The sequence below is a fragment of the Clinocottus analis genome, unplaced genomic scaffold (assembly GCF_023055335.1).
Source record: "Clinocottus analis isolate CAN_PGR_092001 unplaced genomic scaffold, fCliAna1.0.p SCAF_36, whole genome shotgun sequence".
NCBI lineage: Eukaryota > Metazoa > Chordata > Actinopteri > Perciformes > Cottidae > Clinocottus > Clinocottus analis.
The window spans coordinates 799779-816515 of record NW_027176109.1 but is presented as its reverse complement, the minus strand read 5'-3'; the positions used below and the strand labels follow the sequence as shown (position 1 = coordinate 816515).

General features: G+C 43.7%; 1 protein-coding gene across 1 annotated transcript in view; it reads left to right on the top strand.

Moving 5' to 3' along the window:
* LOC137799537 (CUB and sushi domain-containing protein 3-like) overlaps positions 1 to 16737 on the top strand; it is a gene marked incomplete at its 5' end in the record, with an annotated part of 388544 nt that overhangs the window by 351997 nt on the left and 19810 nt on the right. Inside the window, 3 exons of the mRNA XM_068596333.1 lie at positions 298 to 474; positions 4053 to 4238; positions 11976 to 12149. Of these exons, the coding sequence (XP_068452434.1) occupies positions 298 to 474; positions 4053 to 4238; positions 11976 to 12149 (537 nt within the window). The remainder of the gene's footprint in view (positions 1 to 297; positions 475 to 4052; positions 4239 to 11975; positions 12150 to 16737) is intronic.

Here is a 16737-nt window from a genome sequence, read left to right as displayed (position 1 = left end):
TTTATCGGACCGAGTCGAGAAACTACAAATATAACATCGGGTCAAAAGCAAAAACAGCTTTTATTTCATAAATAAGTATTACTATTGACACAATATGGAAGGAATATATTTTTCACGGCCCTTTTTCTTTTTTTTTTAATCACCTGGAGACCTTCAGAAGTCATCTCTCAGCCGCCTCGGAGACTCCCAGCTGTCGGATTGTGAATCACCGATATGGAAAATAGAAAATCCATTACTTTTTTTTTTACACTGTTGACCTTCACCTTCTCTCTCTTCTCTCTTCTCCTGTGTTTGCAGCGGTGCAGTGTGGGAACCCGGCCACGCCTGCTCACGGACGTATTTCCCGCCTGGACGGCACAACCTTCTCCCACTCCATCGTGTACTCTTGCATGGAGGGCTACTTCCTGTCCGGCTCGCCAACACGCCAGTGTCTGGCGAACGGCACGTGGTCTGGGATGCCGCCCAACTGCACGAGTGAGTTTCACGCGCAGCGGTTAGCTCGGTCACACGATGGATACACCTACATTATTACACCTGCTTATTGAATATGTCTTGTTTATTGTTGATGTATTTCATGAGCCGCCAGCGTTTTATGTGCTGACCGTAAAAGTCGGGTTACGAGCCGCTCCTTTTGGTGTCCTCGCTGTAGCAAGCTAGCTCTGCTGCTAGCTCATTGCTGCTGCTAGCTCATCGCTGCTGCAACTAGCTCCACGCTAGCTGCTGCTGCTACTGCCCGCGTCCCTCCTGCCCGAGTCGGCATGAAGCCGAGGCTGGTCGGGAGCTAGCAGGGAGCTAGCTGGCAACTAGCAGCAGCGCTAGCTGGCTACAGCAGGGAGCTAGCGGAGACACCCACAGAATGGAGTAGCGGCTTATAACCCGACTTTGACGGCGTACTTTCGGTACTCTTTCATCTTGATGTGATTAGTTTAGTCGTACGTTACTGTCTATCGACCAGTCTGAGTTTCTTTATCTTTATGGACATTTTTATAATTTCAGTCTGCCATAAAACAATCTGGCAGATGAAAATTAGCCTCTCTGGCTAACTCTGCCTCACTTACAGTTTTACTGTGGATTAGTGTGCATTGTCTGCAAAATAAACAAATAACTACAATTTAAATAAATAGCATTGGCAGTGTCTGAATACGTTATCGTTGATTTAAATAACTACAGACAGGACGAGGATGATTGGGCGCTGGTACGCTGATCATTCACGTCCTCGTCAGGAAACCTAACGCAGGCGCTCTGATCAACAGCGGTGCTAAAATAGAGGATATAAGATCTAAAATGGCACATGAATCTGTTTTGAGCCGTCTCTCTTCCTGCAGAACTGTCAGGCACTTTTTATTTTGTATTGTCTGGTACTCAGCAAATGAGCCTTGCAGTAATTAAGAAGTATGCCAATCTATATTCAATTTGCACCGGGGTGACTATCAAACAAAATTACACATTGTTCTTCTCTCTGGAAATCACCGTTTTCCTCCTTCCTCGTTCTTTTTGCTTGTTATTGAATCACAAGGAAAGATGAATGGTGTGGGCTGATGTTCAATTCTGGAGTGAAATTAGTCTCCGGAGGGGGAGGGAGGGAAGGAGAGAGGGAAGGAGAGAGGGAAGGAGAGAGTGAGGTAAGGAGGGAAGGAAGGAGGGAGGGAGAGGGAGAAGGAAGGAGGGAGAGATTTTTAAATTGTATTGTTTGTAGTTTTTAGAGTTATTTCTTCCCTCTTTTTTGTTCAGCTCGCTCATCATCATCATCATCCTCCTCATCGTCCTCCTCCTGTACGCCATCGCCTCCCGTCAGAGTTTAGTGGTCAGTTCAGGGACATCAACATCCACAAGATGCCGAGATCGGCTCCTTCATTAGGAGGTAATCATGTTGCCGGCTCGCGGGTCATCGATCCTGAAGGTCACCGGATCAAAGCCTCGCGGCCGACTCGAGGGGAGAAAGTTTTGTTTTAATTCTCTCGATGTTTGATAAGTGAAAGTTTCAGAGCATGTTAAAGAATTAGAGACGGTGAACCGTGAAGTGAAGCCAGAGAGCAGCGAACAAAGTAAACAGGAAACAGATTGTTTGCTCTGATCCTGTTGATCCACATCTACTTTTCTAGATTTTAGTTTTCTGTGTTCCTCTCGTCCCTCGAGTTGAAACGCTGACGCCGCCGTCGTAGGAGGGAGGAAAGAAGGAAGGGACAGAGGGAAGGAAGGAGGAAGAGAGGGAGAGGGAGGGAGTGAAGGAGGAAAGGAGGGAGAGAGAGAAGGAGGGAAGGAAGAAGGAAGAGAGGGAGGGATAGAGAGAGGGAGGGAGGAAGGGAGGGATTACATGAAGACGTCGTAAATGCCTATTTAGTGCAATTAGAAGTCAGATTCCTGCAGCATGGATCAATAACTGTGGCAGCAGACGTAAAACAGAAATATATCAATACAAACCAATCCACCAGGTTTAAGTGCTGCCGTGCCGTAACACTAGTGAGAATATACATACGGGTAAACCATAATAATAAAGTCACTGTTAAATTGAAGCACTTAAACAACTCTGTGAACTCGCTGCAGCGTTTCTTTTTAATTACTTTAATAATTTGAATTTAATTGGAATGATTGTAATTTTGGATGTTGAGTTTGTCACTTGGGTAATTATGATGGTTTTACGTGCACAAAAATGTGATAAATATAAAGAAAATAAACAGCTGATGAATCCATAATAAAGATAATCACTAGTTTCAGTCTCATACACAAAACACAGCTGCTCCACCTTCACAGTGAAGACCTGCACACATACTTTAATATATAATATTACTAACAGTCACTTTTTATACTTTAAAAGCATTTTCTCCTTAAATACTTCTACTTCAGTAACGTTTCCCGTGGAGGACATTTTAACTTTTAACAGCAATATTTGGTCTTTCTTTACACTATCGTTCCTGATTGTGTTTTATTTTTATTTAAGGTGTTTTATCTGTTTATCTGTCTGTTATTGCAAACTTTATCCAGTAGAACTGACTTTGAACAAGCAACAAAATGCTTGTTTCTCATTCAAATGTATAAAAAACCAAGTTTGTTGAATATCTGATTTTACTTTCATGATAAAAATCATATTTTGTTGTTTGATTCTCCAACGTAACATGTAAACACTTAATATGACGTGGTAACTTGGTATATTATTGTTTCTGTTGACCCTTTCAGTACTTTACTACCTGAGTGGTGAAAATGTGTCTGTGTGATTTTTAGTGACCCTCAACACAACGCAGGTCTTGATGGATTACAGGTAACAGGGCAGGAACCTCTGAGGGGGTTTAGAACAAATAACCATCAAAAAACGTCACGGCGATGCAGGAAACATCCATTTCACAAGATCACTGCACCCACCCGTCAGTGCTGTAGCCGTATGCTAATGCTGTAGCTGTATGCTAATGCTGTTGCTGTATGCTAATGCTGTAGCCGTATGCTAATGCTGTAGCCGTATGCTAATGCTGTAGATTGATGGCGGGAGCATCAGTGTAGAGCGGGAGATCCCGCTCTCTGATATTTCGCGCCGGGATGCAAAGTTTCTCTCACCCGGCGACGATGGAGACGTCCAAGTGTTGAAGTCTTTGGCGAACGGCACCAGATTTTTAAGCGAGGGGACGGCCCGTACGCATCCAACTGGCGTCTTACGAGAAGGTGAAGGCGTCAAGGAACGTAGGCGCAAATTAGGGCTCCAAAATCAAACGAGGGGTTTGGAAAAAAAAGCAATGGAATAGAAGCTGGCAACTTAGTCACATTAGAGATGGCAATGGGTTGAGACCCGACAACGAAGTGGGCCAACACTCGGCCATCTGCTTTTCTTTTGGACTAATCGTGCCTGAAGAGGGAGCCAGGAAAAGGCATATGAAAAGAAGAGACCGAACAGAAATGACAATAATATTATTACATTCACTGGCGACTCAAACCAGAGCATTTAATAATTTAGTAGAAATAGTCAAAAAGCTTAGATGCAATAAACATGTGATGTGGTTCTTTCGTGCATTCGTGTCGGTGCCGTCTGTCTGATTTCTGACGTCTTCCTCTTGTCCGACCTGCAGTGATCACCTGCGGCGACCCCGGCGTTCCAGCCAACGGCCTGCGGTTCGGCGAGGACACGGCGGTGGGCCACAACGTGACGCTGGCGTGCCAGCTGGGCTACGTGATGACGGGAGCGCCGGACAACGCCGTCACCAGGACCTGCACCAACAACGGCACCTGGAGCGGCACCATGCCGGCGTGCAAAGGTAGGCGGGGCGGCCACAAAACACACACACACACACACACACACACGTGTGCGTGCGTGCATGCACGTGACGCAGAGCAGAGCGGTCAACCTTGATAACCGTCAAGACGCCGCTGGAAACAACCTTGGCACGCCGGCGCAGGATATGAAGTACACGCTTGCAGCCTGGGAGCTAATGAGATTAGCAGGAAGGTGACACCTTCGCTGCGTGGGCAGAGGGTGTCATATTGTTCACTTCATCGGGTTGAACGACTACACACACACACACACAAATGCACATGCAGGCGTATATATATGTGTGTGTAAATATCGACATCCACATGAGTCAAAGGCGGTTCTATATTTTTACATTTCCACAGTTTCTCAGTTGGATTTCAGGCACAAAAAAAGATGAAAATGTGTATAAAAAATGGAGCCCTTAAACCCGAACGAGTTCACCGGCATCTCCAGTCGACGTGCACCTGCGGTGACGAGCAGCCGAGGCTGGAAGTCGCTCTGACGCTGATGACGGATGGCTAACGAGTCCTCTCCGTCTCAGCAGGATCCCTGTAATTGCGTTGCAATAGTTAATCACTGGCGTCCTCCCTCTCAAACCTGTGTGTGTGCTCGCTGGGCTTGATTAACATCAAAGTTTAATAAAATCCAGTAAGAGGACTTATAGTTGCTGTTCAGCCGTCAGCGCGACATCACTCCCTGAGTTATGACGCCCGAGCGGCGCCACAGATTAGCATGTCTGCCATCGACAGCCAGCAGCGAGTATCGGGGGAGGATTAAGTTGTGCGGCAAACTGTTCCAAAGTACAGCGGAGGAAAGAGGAGGGAAAGAAGCGAAGAAGAGCCCGACGAAGCAAACGGTGACTTACTGTTGCTAAGGAACTGTTCCCAGAGCCGATGCACCGGTTTTAGAGAAGAAAGCCGGATGTTGAATCGGCCTCGAGAGAGAGAGAGAAAACATTAACTGAGAGAGAATTAAGAGGCCGAGAGAGACGGACGCATCAACAGGTGGAAGAAATATGAGCTGATGAGTTACAGGAAGAAGAAGAAGCACTTCCAGAAAGGCAGGGAGCGAGGGAACAAGGAAACGAGGGAGCGAGGGAACGAGGATTGTTTTTGGACTAAATTCTACGTTTACTGCTCAGACACCACCGTTCAAAAGATTGGGGTCTTTTAAATAAATGTCCTTATTTTTCAAAGAAAAGCACCGATTTTTTCAATGAAGACAACATGAAATGAATCAGAAACACACTCTCTACATTGTTCATGTGTTTTAATGTTAATGTGTATCTACAGAGCTGTGTGAGGCTCATTTCCAGCAGCTATCAGGGTTCTGATGGTACTTTGTGTTTGTAATCGCCTTAAAAACTAATGGACGAGTAGAACCCCCTTGAAAAACCTTGAAACTCATGGAAAACCCTTGAAAACCCATAAAAAAACATTGGAAATCATTTTAAAAACATGTTTTTCAAAACCTTGAATTTCCTTAAAAAATCTGACAATTCCTTGAAAATCCTTGAAATTCCTAAAAGCCTGGGAAATCATGGAAAACCCGTAAAAACATTGAAAATCATTTAAAACCCATTTTGTGTACCTTAACAATTCCTTGAAACTCCTTGAAATTCCTTTAAAATCACGGAACCCCTTGAAAACCTGTGAAAAACATTTTGAAACCTTTTTTTTTTTTAAACATTGAAATTCCTTTAAAAAAATTAACAATTCCTTGAAAATCCTTGAAAACCCTTAAAATGTCCAGGAAAAGAGAAGAGTCTGTTCTAGTTCTTACAAATGAAGGAACCTCCATGAGAACCTGAGGAGAACCTGAACGTTTGTGTGTGACCCTGAACTCCAGGTTCTTTATGTCGTGTTCAGGATGACGTCATTGACCTGAAGTCGTCCGTGTCGTGACCTTTTCCTTCGCTGACTGCGCTCTGGTTCGACGCCGCTCTCTGTCGGGCTCCACCAGGACGAGATGTTCACAGCATCCAAACTGACACTTATTTGTAATATTTCATGGGCGCGTTACATTATTGATGCTCTCTGTTCTGTGGTATGTTGAGGCTGACGGATCCACGTTGCACAGCTGTTACCAAGGCAGGTTTCAACAGAGACACACACACACAGCACGTGCTGGTGTGTGTGTGTGTGTGTGTGTGTATAGATAAAAAAAGTGTGTGAAGCTCTTAACCTCCGTGCGCTAATCCTTGACAGCTACCGCTAACGGCTCAGCCGCCCGATGCCGCTCCGCTTGAAGGGGGCGGCGTGGAGAGAGGAGCGCACACTCCAGAGGCGAGGCGTCCTCGAGGCGCTCGCTAACTCCCACCGTGCACACACACACACACACACAAGCACGAGGCGACATTTAATCACACAAGTGTCTCTCGTGCATACACCTTGCCCGAGTGTAGGCGGCGAGCTGCTGACCTGAGCGCACGAGTCATCGAGCCACCGGGTCCCTGCTGCCGTCTCCTGCTCGCACTCCTCCAGTAGCACTTCATAAATAAGAGAAAGGCAAGAGAGAGGAGTTCGATTACGCAGTGTGTGTGTGTGTGTGTGTGTGTGTGTGTGTGTGTGTGTGTGTGTGTGTGTGTGTGTGTGTGTGTGTGTGTGTGTACGGGGGTATTAAAAAGCAGTTTGGATGTTTTTAGGCTTTATATTTTCCTCCTCGCCGCTGCTCACTTCATCTCCTTTCGGTCCTCTTTCTAAGACGATATCTAGGACGAGCAGTACAACAGCTTGCTGGTAATCGCAGCTTTTTTATCATCTCCCTCTGACAGCCTACGCAGCGAGAGGTCTTAGGAAAAGAGGCCGAGAGAAAATATCTATTTTCTCCCTCCGCTGGCTTTCTGAAACTGAAAACAATGGCTGTCCCGATCAGATCGGTTGCCCTTTTTTTTGCATGATTGGGTTCAAGTTGAAGGGGCGGCGGCGGCGGTTCAGGCGGGGCGAGCCGTTTTTTAAATCATCTTGATGCGGAGCATCCGTCATCTTGTCACGGAGGGTTTGAATGATGCGACGATGTGAGTCGACCAGAGAGAGAGAGATGGGGGGGGAAAGAGGGAGGAAAGAGACAAAGCGCGTGCCGACTCTGCTGTGCATAATTTTAAACATAATGCGTATGCGTCGGTGATGGCCGCGGCATAAACACGCTGCCGATGACAAATCCTAAGCCTCCGCCCGGCCAGGATTCAGTCTGAATCCCAGGTTTGGCGTGTTCAGCTAAGAGGCTCTAATGCTGCTTAGAGCTACTTAGGAAAATGGGGACACTCTCCACTTCCCATCCGGTTCTGCCTGCCACCCATGCCTCCCCTTTTTTTTGGGGGGGGGGGGGGGGGGGGGGGATTTTTATTTTTTCATTTATTTAAAGTAATTTCTGATGCAGTGCTTATGGGATTAGTGGGCCTTCCCCCTCTAATCAGCGTAATTTGCCTACTTGCACATGTGTGTTGACACGTTCTCCCTCCATCTGTCTTTCCTCTCCCTTCTTTGCTTTCTCACACACACACACACACACACACACACACACACACACACACACACACACACACACACCAACTTTCCACTTTACAACATCCATCTGGGCATTTTAGAGAGGTGTTTCAGAATGAAGTGCCTTTTTTATTTATATTTTTATTCCAGGGCTCCAAAGCAACAACATGGAAATCCCAAAGTGAAGGCGCACTTTACTAATTCATTAACATCAAAGAGAAACAATTTCAAGTGAACCCGTTCCTTCTCAAGAACTTGAAAAGGAAAATTACTTTAACAAACAAAGCATTAAAAAACAGATTGTAAACATCGGTATGTTTTGTGTCTTCCGCTTTTATTCAGGATTAATCATGGCCTCAATATTTTCTCCAAATATAGCAAGCATCTAAAGCATATATATATATATATATATATATATATATATATTGTATACAAAGCGTCCATACGGAAATGTTTTTGGATCCGCTGCCAAACAAGAACAAAAAGATGGCTCCACCTTGGAGAGAGAGTGAATATTCCACAGTGGCTCGCTCCACATTTACTGTAAGTTGTTGTGTCGAGAAAAACAAGTTGGCAGGAAAGTTGTGGCCACCTGATATTGATTCTAACACAAGACGCTCCAATTGTAAGCCACGGCGCAGAGCAAACCCGGCTTCAGACGGGTGAACCAAAGCTTTTTTTCACCGTAAAACTCGGGTTACAAGCCGTCACTACCTCCGGTTGGGTGTCCCCGCTGTAGCCAGCTAGCCCATCCGCTAGTTCTATGCTAGCTCCCCGCTAAAGCTCTGTTCCCCGACAACCACCGAAGGTAGCGGGACCGGCCCTGGCTCGTAGTGGGGTAGCAGGCAGTAGCAGCTAGTGGGAAGCTAACAGAAGCGCTAGCTTGCTACAGTGGGGTCGCGGGCAGTAGCAGCAGCTAGCAGCAGCGCTAGCTTGCTACAGTGGAGTCGCAGGCAGCAACAGCAGCTAGCGGGGAGCTAACAGCAGCGCTAGCTTGCTACAGTGGGGTCGCGGGCAGTAGTAGCAGCTAGCGGGGAGCTAGCAGCAGCAGCGCTAGCTTGCTACAGTGGGGACACCCACTAAAGGTAGTAACGGCTTATAACCTGACTTTCACGGTGCTCTTATCTGCTCATTTTACCAGCTGATTCTTTCTTTGTTGTCTTTATGCATCGTAGTTTGTCCATTTTAATCTAAAAAAACAAAATGCCCTTTTGGTCACCAGCAATGAGGTTTTTAGTTCATAAATATACCTTCAACTTTAGAACAGTAGCACCAGTGCTGGTTTCCAGGTGGGTGTTGCAGTCCTCTGGAAATGCAACAGTAATGTGCTTCACTCTTACTGAAGCTTCAGCATTGTAAAGCAAGAAGAAGGCATACTGTCATACACAAGTGCCTTTAAGAAGGTGAATTTAAGAAATTATGTAAAATAAAGGAAAATGACCCCTGATTCCAGAGGTTAGTATCAGATAAAGTTATCGGACAAACAGATAACACTGATGTGAACAAATGTTCTGTAAGCGTTTGGTAAAGTATGTAAAGATGTGTATTTGAATATGAGCTATGATCTGCCATTATGTTGTGTATTTGGTACAAAAAAACACAAATGTTGTTGTTCTGCCAAAGTGCTAAACGGTCTAAGTAACTGGATTTGAAGACGACACATCTGATCCTGCCAGACAGTTTGGAGACTTGGCTCAACGGCCCGACTCCAAATGGCAGATCTTTGTTTGAGTGTTTCAGGCGTGAGCGTCTAAAAAAAAAAAAAATTGAGTATTGGGGGAAATGATGGGGCGTATAGGGAGGATAGTAATGGTTTAAAACAACTGCTATAATTTATTCACATCCCTAAAACCCATATCCCATCTGCATCCCCCACGGGTTCATCTCCAAGTGTGTCAGAACAAACTCTGAGCTTTATTATGCATTCATTTATTACATTTGTCGAACAGAAAGTGTGATGTCCCGTTATTTCTTAGAGAAATAATTTAGTATACCCCAAACGCAAACGACAGACCAACCTCACCCAGTCAAAACACAGATTATCTGGGCTGAAAATCATCCACATTATGGAGAACAGGCGATGTGTGACTCTTGCATTGCCAGTAATCTGAAGCACTTGGTGCAATAATACAGTTTGACAACACATTTGGTTGTTTATCCGACGGTAGAAACTAACTTCAAGCCTGTTTTATCTTAAAGGAAGCTGTGATTAGTCCCTTTAGTGGCTTTAAATGGGAAGATAAAACAATGTGTTTAATAAAAAAGAGTGTTCATTAAAATGTTTAACACCTTTTAACTCCTGTGCCCTTCTTGTCATAATCACCGCCACCTCCATTTATTCAAATCTCCGTTAGAAAAGAAAAGACCCAGAATATCACCAGATCCCTGTAAATCCACATAAATCCTCATAATTACCTCCCAGCTTTAACGTTGTCTGTTTTCCTCCAGTTGCACCAAAAAGCTTCAGTTTGTTTCATCAGCACCGAGCGGCCGTGTTTAAAGGCTCTGGGTCGTCCGTCCACACGGAGCTCCTATGATCATTCATGCAGATTCAATATCTCAGGTTTGGTCCTTTGGCAAGATAATCAACCCTGAAGCGTCTTACATACATTTATAGACAGATATTTAGATTTATAGATACATTTATAGAGACATATTAGATAGATATTTAGATACATTTTAGATAGATCTTTAGATACATTTATAGATACATACATTTATAGATACATATTAGATAGATATTTAGATACATTTTAGATAGATCTTTAGATACATTTATAGAGACATATTACATGGATATTTAGATACATTTATAGATACATATTAGATAGATATTTAGATACATTTATAGATACATGTTAGATAGATATTTAGATACATTTATAGATACATATTAGATAGATATTTAGATACATTTTAGATAGATCTTTAGATACATTTATAGAGACATATTGGATAGATCTTTAGATACATTTATAGATACATATTAGATAGATATTTAGATACATTTATAGATACATACATTTATATATACATTTTAGATAGATATTTAGATACATTTATAGATACATACATTTATAGATACATATTAGATATTTAGATACATTTATAGACACATACATTTATAGATACATATTAGATAGATATTTAGATACATTTTAGATAGATATTGAGATGGATAGACAGATATTTAGATGTATATGTAGATAGAAAGATCATTCTTACATCTTTTAGATAGATGGATGTGTTAATCCTTCAAAGGGAAATTGTTTCGTTACAGCAGCATTTATATACAAGTAAAACAATGATAAATATTTTTTTAAAGCACAATTTACACAAAAGATTGAATAGAATAATCATGAAATGAACAAATCGATGTCTGGTTTATTCAACGTGGATAATAACTTCCTCTCCACCTCCATCAGTGTATGAATGTATGAATGGATGAATGTTGACGTGGAGCTTCCATCGTTCTGAATGATTTTGAGACGATAAAGGACTATTTAACCTTTAGATTATGACGGTCACTGTCACCTCACAAAACATGTTGTTTTGTCATGAGCTAATTATGACAATTACACAAATGTCTAATGGATGAAATGATGGCTTCATGACATTTTGGACCACAATGGAGGAGAACTGTCTGGTTGATGGACGCATGAAACCACAAGGCAATGAAATCCTGTTTTAAGGATTTCCTCTTCCCTCGTGTCCACAAATACATATTTACCTTCATGTGTGACTGCTGCTATAACACATACTTATAGTCTTATAGTTTCCTAATGCATGTTGTTCATATGTTGTATGTTTTAACTTTGAACTGTTGTTGCTCTTCATTACATTCACTTTGTCGCACAGAAGAAAACATGATGTCACATCTTCTGCATGTTTGCACAAATGGAAGAATTGACAAATAAAACTGACTTTGAACGCGTTGTTTTCCTTCATTTGTTTAAATTCTCCAGCGGGCAGAGCAGATCGTTTCAGTGCGACTGTTAAAAAGCGCTTCACACAGTCCAGTGTGTGCACAGTGCCCCGAAACCACCAAGGATTTAACTTTCATCCACTTCAGACGCCTTCCTGTTTGCGTTAATAAAGCAATTATTTGCTCCGATGTTGATTCTCTCTTTGGTTTCATCTCCCTTTTGGATCCTGGTCTTGACTCAAACTGGACCGGACCTACTTTGTGCATTGATTGCGTTACCGTGAGCTGATCTCGTTTGACTGTGTGTGTCCTCGCTGTACCTCCTCCACAGTGGTGACGTGTCGGCCGCCTCCGCCCGTCCCCAACGGCCTGCTGGAGGGCTCGGTGCTGGACTGGGGCACCAGCGTGAGCTACAGCTGCCTGCCCGGCTACGAGCTGTCCTTCCCCGCCGTGCTCACCTGCACCGGCAACGGCTCGTGGAGCGGAGACCTGCCGCAGTGCCTGCGTGAGTCGCCATTTTGTTCTTTCTCTGGTTATGGTAGATATGGAGGTCTGGAGAGGAAGCTTATGCTTTTACACGGAGATGATCTTGGAGAGGTTTCTGTCTCTAACGCGGTCGTTTGGGCTGACTTGGACCTCTTCTCTTGTTGTCATGGTCATTGTTCATCTGCACACACCCCATGAGGATGTCTGAGTCCTATTGTTATCATCTGGGTGAAAAGATGAGAAAGAACACTTTTCTACTCCAAAAAACGATCATAAAAAATGTGGTTTTAGACATTTATTTACATGTTAACACCATTTTATTCATATATTTCTCTGCTTTTGTGAACATAAGACCTTTGGTGAACTAATTTTATTCATCAAAACCGTTCTACCACTTGAGTAAAGTTATGTTTTCACAAGATGTAGAGAGCTAAGATTGTTCTGCAATTTTTGATGTAACACATGATTATGTATCTTATATGCAAAGAGCCTTTAATTAAAATGTGAATTTAAGATGTAAAATCAAGAAAAGTACCTGTCTGAAGTGTTTAACAAGCATTTAAAATGTTTAACTCATGCTCACAATCTGGCTTCCTGTTGCCTTTCTTCTGTAAATATCGGATTCTTTCTGGAGTTTTACTGAAGATGCCAGTGGAAATAATGAGAGGCATAATGATCCAGTAAAAGAAAGTTCAAACGTTAAATACATGTATTTTGGGGAATTAAAAAGACGTGTTATTTCTCAAATCTATCTGTTAATAGGTTGTGAATGTATGAAGAGTAAAATAATGAGCATGTATATGCATATTATTTTACATTCTGCCCATTAGTATTGAGCCCACTCTGCTTCTTGCCCCTTTAGAGGTTAATGAAATTAATGAAAGTCATGAATAAGTCATGCGTCTTACCATCAGGGCCGAGATGGAGAAGCTGAATTACTACACAAATATATTAAAGCAGCCATGCAGATATGCAGAAATGAGATTATTATTCTTTTTTTTAATGTAATGGACAGTGAGTGTTACCTAATCCTAAAAACAGCCTCGGTCCAGCTGTGGTGCTGCTGGTGGTCTGAGTGGAACTACACGTCTGATGCTTTTCACTGTATGGAGGCCGTCAATCATCTCAGCCAGCGTAATTATAACCTCTGCAGCGCATCAAGAGCATCTCCGTGTCATCGCCGTGAGTCTGGCATTATGTCAATCCGTCACATCAAGAAGGGTAAAGTAGTCCATGTGTTTTCCTCTGAATATCGAAGCAAATGCCCCAAAAACATTTTCATGCACAGCAGTCAAAGTGCTGAAGGATGAGTTGTTGTTGTTTTTTCTGACAGCTGTGCTGCACTATAAACATCTCCACTTGAACTGGTGAATACAGGCAGGCAGTTTGACTGCTGAGGAGCTGCTTTTTCCACATTTTTGATCACGCTGCTGCATATATATATATATATATATATATATATATATATATATATATATATATATATATATATATAAACTATGTGCAGACTGTAACTACACGGATGGATAACTAAACTTTAGGTGGGAGTTTACAACATCATGTTGGTGACATCATGTTGGTGCTGGTGACATCACGTTGGTGCTGGTGACATTGTGCTGGTGACATCATCATCTTGGTGCTGATGACATCATGTTGGTGCTGATGACATCATGTTGGTGCTAGTGACATCATGTTGGTGACATCATGTTGGTGCTAGTGACATCATGTTGGTGCTGGTGACATCATGTTGGTGCTGGTGACATTGTGCTGGTGACATCGTGTTGGTGCTGGTGACATCGTGTTGGTGCTGGTGACATCATGTTGGTGCTGGTGACATCATGTTGGTGACATCATGTTGGTGCTGGTGACATCATGTTGGTGACATCATGTTGGTGCTGGTGACATCATGTTGGTGACATCGTGTTGGTGCTGGTGACATCACGATGGTGCTGGTGACATCATGTTGGTGCTGGTGACATCATGTTGGTGACATCGTGTTGGTGCTGGTGACATCACGATGGTGCTGGTGACATCATGTTGGTGCTGGTGACATCATGTTGGTGACATCGTGTTGGTGCTGGTGACATCACGATGGTGCTGGTGACATCGTGTTGGTGCTGGTGACATCATGTTGGTGCTGGTGACATCATGTTGGTGACATCATGTTGGTGCTGGTGACATCACTCAGTCAGTGAACATGGTCCCGTCTCAGTATTCAGCATCTGCGCTCCAGTTGCTGGTGTTAGTGACGGAGCAGCTGGAAGCGCAGCGCCTCCAAATAGCCGTTTGCTCTTCCAAACGTCCACACCGCTGTGCTTTTACTGCAATTATTGCAAGTGAATGTGCCCACTGCTGTCTGATTTATCTCCTGCTTAACTGTAAAGGATGTTGTCTGTCCACATCAGATATTGGCTTCAGCACTACTGAGTGACCAACTGCCTGTTTTATTGAAGTGCATCGGTACGTCTGTGTTCTGGTCCCGGGGAAAAGGAAGAGGAGGGGGGGGGGTTCATCTGTGCAGGTTCCACTTGGTAAATGCTCCTCTTCTACTTGCTGTCTTCCACAATTACGACGAGCCGTGTCATCCCTCAACAAGCAACAATCATTTTTCCGCATCGGCACCCGCCCCAAAAAAAAACAAAAAACAACCTCTCTCAGCCATGTGAGCGAGTAACCTTTAATGTCCCATGATGCAGCGCTGTGGCGTTTAATGTGTCCCAGTCGAGGATTGTTTTTGATGTAGTGATTACCTTTAATGGCTCCATTACTTACGACCTACAATACAGGTTCCAATGCCTGCACACAATAGACCCAAACAGAGCCGTACACACTATATATATATATATATATATATATATATATATATATATATATATATATTTATTTATTTATTTCAGTGTGATCAATAACCAGCTACTGTAAAGAACTTGGCTCCCCTAAACATGTTGTTCTAGCTAGCCTCCTGCTAGGCAAGTGATGAATCACTGAGGTTTACTACGGTGAATAAATGGTGGGGCCGCGAGGGGAAGGAAGTGCTGATGATATTTGGTGTAGAAGAGGCTATTATCTACGTATTAAAGCGCCGGCGCTGCGCTCTCTCAGGTGCTGCTCCTTATGAAGCACAAAGTCATCCTTCAAGGGGTGAACCCTTAATTGGCGTCGATGTTAAAATGTAGTTACAGGACCGACCATTACTGTCCTCACACGCTCTGCATTTACTTTATAAACGCAGACATTCATCATGGGACGTCCTTGTGTGTGCGTGTGTGTGTGTGTGTGTGCCCGCAGGCTAGTACTTGTTTCTGTGTGCATTAGATGCAACTATAACGATATACACCACTGATTAGTCAATACATGAGACGGTCTGGTATTTATTTAGGAGGAATAATCGGCTCCATCATGCACATCTGCAGCACATTCAGTTTGGTGCAAATGTGTTTCACCGCCACAGTCTTTTGCTGATCATTAGACATTTAGTAGGCCTGCACTGCTGTATGCTTTAGGAATATAATTGCAATTCACACTCAGCACTTCTCCTTGAAATACAGCTCAGCAAAAAACTGCAGGAGATGCCATGCATCTGCAGCGTAAATCGCATCTGTGCATTTTATTATTTTTTTTAAATGGCGCTGAGCAGCCGAAACGGAACCGAGACGCACGTTACAATGCACGAGAGAGAGGTGCACGAGAGAGAGGTGCACGAGAGAGAGGTGCACGAGAGAGAGGTGCACGATTCAGCGTCTCGAGAAGCTCTTGCGTCTGCAGAGACGAGACTGTGATCCCAACTTTGAATCTGGCCTCTGCATACTGATTACTTCAAAGCATTGATAATTCATCAAGGAACGGGGGAAGAGAAGCTGAGAGATAGATGTAGAGAGAGAGAGACTCACTCCTACACACACACACACACACACACATTAAATATGCTGAGCTTGGTTTGGCCGGCGGCCATTTCTCTTATACATCCATAAAACAGCACATTATTTCCCTGCAGCTTGAAGCTTATGACTGATGTGTGTGTCACCTGTTTGGCCCTGTGTTGTCAACCCTCCCCCCAAAAAATACCAAAAGCACAATTCTACAATGTTGCTTTGAGAAGTGACATTTATCATTTCAGATCCAGGCAGGCAGTCGCATCTTTTATTTGTCGACCTATCAGAGGCGGTCAGACTAACCGTCGGGCCGCTGGATGGGACTCACAGAACATAGTTTTTTCTTTCTTCTCCCCGATGGGAGCTGCTGTGTAAGCAAACGTCTTTTCTCGGAGAGGAAACGTCTCCGAATACGAGGATTCGTTTCCCAGATAACAGTATTTGCAGTAATGGCTTTATTCCTCCGTTCCCGCGCGCGCTGGGTTCTAATCTTCTTCTTTCTTTACACGAGATATCTGTTGTGTCAGTTTGTTGGTTGCTGACTTCTTCTGGGGAAGAGAGTAAGCGAGAACTTTTATCTCGGCGTCTGCAGACCTCCACGCAGCCGGCACATGTCAGGTCTGGAGGAGGAGCGGTCTTCCTTATTATGGGATGGATCCCTCGGCGCTCCGGCTGCGTGACTGAACGCTGCGACTCTCTCTCACACCGAGCCTTTCTGAACCTCCTACAGCTTCA